Source organism: Oenanthe melanoleuca, chromosome 5, assembly GCF_029582105.1.
Source record: "Oenanthe melanoleuca isolate GR-GAL-2019-014 chromosome 5, OMel1.0, whole genome shotgun sequence".
NCBI lineage: Eukaryota > Metazoa > Chordata > Aves > Passeriformes > Muscicapidae > Oenanthe > Oenanthe melanoleuca.
In genome coordinates, this window is record NC_079339.1 from 58163654 (window position 1) to 58171690 (window position 8037).

Genomic DNA, 8037 nt, shown 5'->3' on the forward strand with positions numbered 1-8037 from the left:
GGCGGATGACTATCTATCCAAAAGAAAGAGCAGTGGGAGCTCTTTGAAAAAGATTCACTCCAAGTCAGCCTTAAGCAGGACACCAGGGCCACTCTGAGAGGCTGTGCCAGGGTGGGGACAAAGGGTGGGGTTGGCTGGGTTGTGATGTGCTGTGACACCTGTGACATCACAGGGGACATGTCACAATGGGGGCAGCTATAAAAGGCCCCAGCAGGTAACGCTGGCCCAGTGTTGCTTGGGCAAGCGGTGAGTGCACATATGGTGGGGAGGCTGGGCTGGGAACAAGGGCTGGGGCAGAAACAGCCCCTGATGGGAGAGCCTTGGGCAGGGCACCCTGCTGCTGCTGCTGCTGCTGCTGCTGCTGCTGCTGCTGCTGCTGCTGGGGCAGTGGGACAAGTGTTGCTGCCTGCCAGCTGTCTGGGGCCCTGTCCTTCCTACCCTCAGAACCCTGAGGATTCCCGTCCCTGATGCCCCCACTGCCAGCTGCCTCCCTCACAGCCCCACTCAGGGCCTTCTCTCCATTCTCCTGCAGACCATGATTTCCATAGTAGTGCTTTTTGTGCTCCTGAAAAGCCTCATCCACTACCCGCAGCTCGTGGGTGATGCTTGGGAGGAGGAAATACGTCTGCGCATGGAAGTGCGTGCCAAGCAGCTGGAATGGGAGAGGATTCGGCTGGAGCAGGAGCTGGAGCAGCTCAGCCTGAAGCATGTGCAGCTCATGGGGGTCTTGCAGCCATTAGCACTTGGTGTGCTTGTGGCCCTTGTCTTGGTGCTATGGTCAATGGCGTGCAAAATGAGCCAGAGGAGAGAAGAGTATGAAGATGAAAACAATGGTGAAAATGAAGAGGAAGTCAGAAATGGGGATGCAAATGGAGAAGGCGATGTTGGAAATGCAGAAGATGATGATGCGAATCGGGAGGAAGATAACAATGATGATGGCAATGTACAGGAAGATGGTAACGTTGCTGCAAATGGAGAGGATAATATGGAAAATGAAGTTGTTCATGAGGCGGCAGATGCAGAAAACAATCATGTTGCACTTATAGTCTATGAAGGGAACGATTCTAATGATAACATTGGAAGAATTCTTATGGAACGCATACAGTGGCCTACACAGAACCTACAGAGAGGCTGCGAGTGGACAAAAAACCTCATGGACAATTATGCACTTTACTTTGGACACGTCTTATCCAACAGCTTCTACCCAGGCCTGCAACGAGCCATCGGGGTGGGCAGCGCCTTCGAAGGTTGGAGTCCCCGAGAGCAGGATGTTGTGTACCAGGTGCTCATACCCATGACTCCTCCTCGAGGCCACAGCTTCCACCTGGAGCTGGACTCTGCAGAGCACAGGCACGTCAGGAACTTCCGTGTCCGCGTGCAGCTGGAGTGCACCTGCAGCAAGGAGCAGCAGGCTGAGAACATGCTGTGCTTCCTGCACCATCCCGAGGAGGAGCTGAGGAGCAATCAGGATCCCAGCCTCCTGGACACCCTGTGCACCAACTCCTACCTGGATGTGCAGAAAACTGCCCGCTGGTTCTACCAGCTGGTGAGAGCCATCTGGCCAGCTCTGCCTCAGTCACACAACTGGCATTTAAAGCTGCTGCCCTCCAGACGCTCCTGCCAATTCCAGGTGAGCAATGGCAGAGAAAGCTTCAGGATTGAGATGCTGTTTGGGGTGCAAAGAGGCGACTCCGACATCTTTGTGAGCAGCCAGCCTAGAGAGGCCCACACCCAAAGCACAGCCTGGCCTGAGACCTATGCTGTGGCCGAGATGAAGTTCTTCCAGCACATTGCTAATCAGGCTCCCAGTGACAGTTTGCACCTCAAATGCCTGCAGTTCTTCACCCGCCTTCTGCTGGGCTTCAGCTTTTCCACCTACTCCATGAAGACCATTGTCATGCACCTGCTCAATGTGGTGCCCGTGTCACAGTGGCGCAGGAGAGATTTGCTGCAGCGACTGCTTAATATCAGCAAGAGTCTGCGCGTGTGTGTGCAAGCAAAACGCCTCGACCACTTCATTGTGGGGAACCAGAGGCTACCTCAGGACATCCTTTTACCCCCAGATCTTCAAAGGGCTCAGCCATACAATCTCTTCCATCACATGGCAGAGGAACCATCCGCACACATCCAGGCCATAAATGAGTACCTGGTACTGCAAAAGTGGTTCAAAAGAATCCTTCTCGGTGAGCAGTGAATGAATGTGCCAATGCACAGAGCTGTGTGCTGCTCACAGCTGGCACCAAGGCACCTCATCATACAAATGTGATGCTTTGAGGAGAAGAGGATGCAAAGGCTCTGGTGAAGGCCAACAGCCTCTCCTGTTGCTTCAGAAGGTGGAGTGCCACAGGAGGGTTTATTCTGCCACCTGGTATCATTCCATTTTCCAAAAAAGGCACACAGATCTACATTAATCCCTTCTGGAATTTCCCCCCTCCTGAGAATGCAAGTGAAGATAGAACATGCCGTACACGCAGGGCAAAAGTCACCAAACCCCACCTGTAACAGGCACTTGTTCTTGGCCTTTGAGAAGCGCCAAAATTTAAAGCATGAAAGAAGCGGGAATGTGGGACAGAAAAAGAGAAAAGAAACAGGGCAAAAAAGACCAAGAGGAAAAGTCAGAGCTGCTTGGCTGACGTCAGTCAATGGACAGTGTCTCTCCTTGTCCCTGGAAGGGACAACATTGGGTCGGCATTGGACACAGTGTCTCACATCTGACCTGAAATTTTCTATATATAAGAATCAAGATGTTTTTCTTCATAGATACATATATTATGTATACTTGTTATATATTGTAAATAGTATAAATTATCATATATATAGTATATATATAAGAAGATAAAAAATATACTTATATAAGTATTATTAAAGATATAAAATATGCATTCTTATATCCTGATAAAAAAATAATTCTGGAGAATTTAAGATCTTGTTATGTTTAAATACTAAAAATAAGGTGCATATTAAGTGTAATACTATGTTGTGACATATACTAATGCTCTTAGTTCATGTATGTCTGGAAAGATTTCCATAAAGTAGATATATTTATAATATATATGACATAGATATAGATCTATTATACTACTATTTTTTGCTATAACTACATAATATATATTATATATTGTGTGTATATAATGTATTACATATGTTAATATTACTTTCAAACACAAGAAAAGTCATATCTAGGGTCACTATCTGTTGCAACCCATATCAGTGTCCTATAGTTGGTGCTTTTCTGAGTGGAGAGCTGGAAAATGCTTTGGTATTGTTTCAATAAAATATAATAGATCAGAATCAGAATTGCGCAAGACTTTATTGAAATCTGACAGATCTATAGCATTGGTAAAAGTCACACGCTGTGAATCTGGGCCCGGGAGCTCTATGCCTGAACTCCACCCAACTGACACTGCTGAACGGGTTCTAATCAGAAATTAAGCCCAGCTGCCCCCAACCCCTGTGGTCACAGAATGACAGAATGGCTTGGCTTGGAAGGCTCCTCAGAAATTGCTTTGTCCCAGCCCTGCTGCCAAGGACAGGGACACCTTGCACTAGGCCAGGATGCTCCAAGCACCACCCGGCCTGGCCTGGAGCACTGCCAGGGACGGGGCAGCCACAGCTCCTGTGGGCAGCGTGGGCCAGGGCCTCAGCAGCCCCAGGGGCCAGAATTTCCTGCACTCCTCCAGCAAAGGCCTGCCTGTGGCACTGGGAAGCCACCGGCCCTGGCGCTGTCCCTGCAGGCCCTGGCACACAGCCCCCGTGCAGGTCTGTGCTGGGCCCGTGCAGGGGCTGCAGGGCTGCAGGAAGGTGTCCCTGGAGAAGGCCTGGCACAGCCCTGGGGCCAGCAGGGGCACCATGAGGGCGGCAGGCGGGGCCTGGCACGGCCGTCGGGGCGCGAGGGCACAGGGCGGGCGCCGAGGCCCTGGCAGCCGGAGCAGGAGCTCTGGAGCGCGGGCGGCACAGAGCCGTGGGCTCCCGCAGCTCTGCATCCCTCACGGCTGAGGCAGCTGCCCAGGCACAGCCGGCTGGGGACACGCGGCCACCCCGGGGCCACCCGCACGGGGACCCTGCTCTGGGGCCAGGCCAGGCCGCAGCAGGGAGCAGCCATGGGCTGCCCAGGGACAGCAGGGACAGTAAGGCCAGGGGACACAGGACAGCAATCACAGCCCATCTGCCTTGGGACAGGTCCAACAGACAGACAGAACACGGGACAGGCAGGAGGCCTCATCCTCACTGTGCTCACCTGAACACAGGGACATAAGGCTCAGGGGGAATGAGGACACAGCAGACACCTCTCCTCTGGGAATATCCCCTCTTCCCGGGTGTCCTGACAAAACACAGGGCTGTGCAAGGGGAACCCAGGGACTGATGAGGAGGACGATGCCGAGGTTACATCGGTCCACACTATGCATCCAAACTGCTCCATGAAGGAGAAAACTAGAGGAGTCCTTGCCACAGCAGATCTCTTCTGAGGGAAATGTGTTCTGTATTCCTGCACACAGGTGTCCCTTCTGGACTGCTAATCAAATGCTGCTCCTGCTCTCAGGGCTGTGGAGCATCTACACAACAGAAGCAATGAAGCAGAGAGCAAAGGCCAGGAGAGCTCGAGCTGAGGCCAGCAGAGCTGAAGCAGAGGATATGAGAACTCAAGCAGAGACTTGCAGGGGGAAGTAGGAAAGAGAGGCAGGAGGAATTTTGCTAAATAATGACTAACTAGACAGGGGTGGTAAAAGCCAGAAATTTGGAAGAAGGCAGTCAACTTTAGGCAAATGATCAAGAAAAAGACCACAAAGAGGAAGAAAACCATCTTTCCCGCTCTTTCTGGAATGTGCTCTTCCAGGATCTAGACTGTGCAAGTTCTTCTTGAAATCAACCAGACCTACAGTGCTGAAATTGTTTTGATTCGAAATTAAGCCAATTTACACCCAGCCCTTCTGCTCCCCAAAGAGCTGAAAAACAATTGTGCAAAGGGTGGTGGAAGTGAGACCATGCTGCCACTCTTCTGAAAACTAGGAGAAGCTCTTTCAGGAACAATTCCTGAAGTCAGCACTCTCTGTTTGTGACAGTGAGACCAGCAACAAGCAAGTGTAACCTGAGCAAAGCACTTTATTTCTGTGACACCTGAAAGGCGCCTTGCGAGGTGTTATCACTGAGCAATACTTTGATCTACCAGGTGGGAGCAAAATGAAGTGATGCCACTTGTTTTTCAGGAGACTTCCTCACTCCAAGCTCTCCTGGCCCACCCCAGCCTACCTGTGACATCCAGCTCTGTCTCAGATTCCCATCCCAGCCAAGCAGCTGTGGAGCTGAAATCTACCTTGAAAAACAACAGAAATAAACTCAAGCTGAAGAAGAAACTTTCTTTTGTGGCAGACAGAGAGGTTTGGCCAGACAGCAGAGCCCTCTTCAGTCCAGTGAGGGGTAGTGAAGAGCTGGTTGAACCAATGTGACCTTGCAGACACTGGCAAGCTCCCAGTTGGGCCAAACTGGAGTTTATCTGGTATAAATTGGGTGCAGCAGGCACCAGGATCTTCCAGACAAATGCACCCAGTCATTGCAGCTCTCACTGTAGGTAGAAGACAAGGATCAATCAAAGCCAGAGGGTGGGAAATACAGAAATGCATCACATATTTACAGATAGCAATTCTTGGAACAAGGATTTTTGCATGGAGAAATTTGGGGTGGAGAGGAAAAAGAGGGAGGAAAGGGAGGAAACTCACACTCTAAAGCTAATAAATAAAAAAAGAAATTAAGTGATTTGGCAAAATCATGTGACAAGGTAGTTTCTCTTGCAAACAGGTGCACCGCAGTTTTAGAAATATTAAATCTTAAGAGGTTTGCATTGCACAATAGATGGCAGCCAGAAAGCATGTTGATGTTTTTTGGCAGTGTTTCATATGTCATGGTATTTTTTTTTTCTTTAAAGCTTCCATCAGCAGGAGGCAAAGCTGTGCCAAGGAAAAGGAATCAAATCTGGATGCAGCAAGTCTCGCATTCAGACAGAGGCTCCCTGCCAGATGCTACGGGGCCAAATCGGAAACAACCACACTGAGTTCATTATGAAAACTGCATAATCAAAAGCCTGCAAAAAGGCAAAAAGAAAAAAAAAATAATCCGTTTAATACTTAGCTAAATTCTCAACTGTTGAAGTAGATTTGAAGAAAAATTCATCATAATCTCCCTTCCTTTTGAGGAATTCCTCCCTGTTCATGAGGTGTCCATGAGATGGCAGGAGTGCACTGTCCTCCAGAGGTCGAAGGACTGTCACAATGGTGACATTTCCACACTGAGAATCTCACTCTGGCTGTGGGCACTGCAGACAAAATATTGATTTATCTTTCTGTTTATTGCTCATGGAAAGACATAAGGAAGTGGCATCAAAGACACATCTTTAGAGAAGAAATTGCCTGGTGCAGTTTCTGGTTGACAGAATTCTGCTCAGTGCAGACCCTGGATCTACAAACTCATCCCAGACCACGCACAGGAATTTGTTACCAGGCACTGCAAAACTGAAAGAAAAGGATCCAGACATCTGCCAGAAAGAAATCTGGAAGATGGTATTTAGAAATCACAGCCCTTGTATTTATGGCTGGGGATGACTGTGGAAACAAACCCTCAGGGGTGTCCCGGTTTTCAGCTCTTTTTATGATCCCGAGTTCTCCACACAACTGGGGCACAGCTGTGAGCCTGCCCCTGGTCAGACAGGATCCACAGCAGTCCAAGTTCTGTGAGCTGGGCCAAGGGATGGGCTGGCAACTTGTGCAAGTGCTTCCCTGGGCCAGACTGCAGAAACAACATCCCAGCAAGAGATGGATGCTCGTGTCTGAAGAGGTCGCAGCTGCCTCAAGAGAGCAGGTTGAATGATGGAGTTACTCTTTTCATGCTCCTGGTCTTGAGCCAGGGCATCTTCCAAGTTTTTGTCCACACTACCTGGACAGGAAAGCAAGAAGAATCAGAATGGCTTGGGTTAGAAGAGATGTTAAAGATCACCAAGTTCCAACCTCACTTCCATGAAGCACTCCATCAGTCTTACACTGGATCTTCTCTAGCAGAGGGTATAATTGGGATGTTACAGCCCACAGTTCTTCCCACTGATCCTCTCACTGCATCCACCCTGAGGGAGCAGAACTGGAGCAGTTTTGCTGTGTGGGAGCTCCCTGTGCACCTGTGAGCTCTCACCTGCAGGCACTGCTGTGATGGAACAGCTCTGCCTCGTACTGAGCAGGGGAGGGGGGCTTAGGAACTGCTGAGGAATACCCCGAAGTGTCACTTGATCTGTATATTCTAGCACAACAAAGACCTGTTCCCTTTCCAGTGTCCCATCCCACAGCAAGCCAGGCATTCCCAGTGACATCACTGGAGCCTGCAAACAGCTCAGCTGCAGGCAGACACTGCCCTCTGCAATGACCAAGAGATGATGTTGGTTAACTGTTCTCAATGCATCCTTTCAGTTTCTTGTAAATGTGGCACTTGGGGACATGGGTTAGTGGTGGACTTGGCAGTGCTGAAGGGACTCAATGATCTTAGAGGGCTTTTCAAACTTAATGATTCTATAATTCCTTACTTTCAAATTTTCAAAGCTTTCCTTTCACATTCTGCAGTTCACAATCCCTGATGTGATCTGTGAAATCATTTTCCTAATTTTTAATTCCCTCCTTCTCCTCCATGAGACATCAGGTGGTATCCCAGATCCTGGCTGCAAAACCAGTCCCACATCAAGACACACAGACCCAATGCATTCTGGTGCAAAGGTGAACCATCTCCAGAAGATGAAGTTTGTCTGCATCCATAGGCAGTTGATGGTTATGGACAATGCTCTGAAAGCAGTGGGACAGGAACAGTATGAATCCATCAGTGTGATACCTGATTAGGAAAAAATTCTTCCCTGTGGGGGTGGTTTTTCACCTAGCACAGGGTGCCCAGAGAAGCTGTGGCTGCCCCATCCCTGAAAATCCTCAATGCCAGGCTGGAGCAACCTGGGCTAGTGGGAAGTGTCCTGCCCATGGCAGAGAGTTGGAATGAGATGGTTTTTAAAGTCCCTTC

General features: G+C 49.5%; 1 protein-coding gene across 1 annotated transcript; it reads left to right on the forward strand.

Moving 5' to 3' along the window:
* The first annotated feature begins 233 nt into the window (after window positions 1–233).
* Window positions 234–2572, forward strand: LOC130254248 (inositol 1,4,5-trisphosphate receptor-interacting protein-like 1). Its single transcript, XM_056493605.1, has 2 exons — window positions 234–246; window positions 533–2572. The coding sequence occupies exon 2, from the start codon at window positions 536–538 to the stop codon at window positions 2192–2194; it is 1659 nt and encodes a 552-aa protein (XP_056349580.1). The 5' UTR covers window positions 234–246; window positions 533–535; the 3' UTR covers window positions 2195–2572.
* Window positions 2573–8037: the final 5465 nt, after the last annotated feature.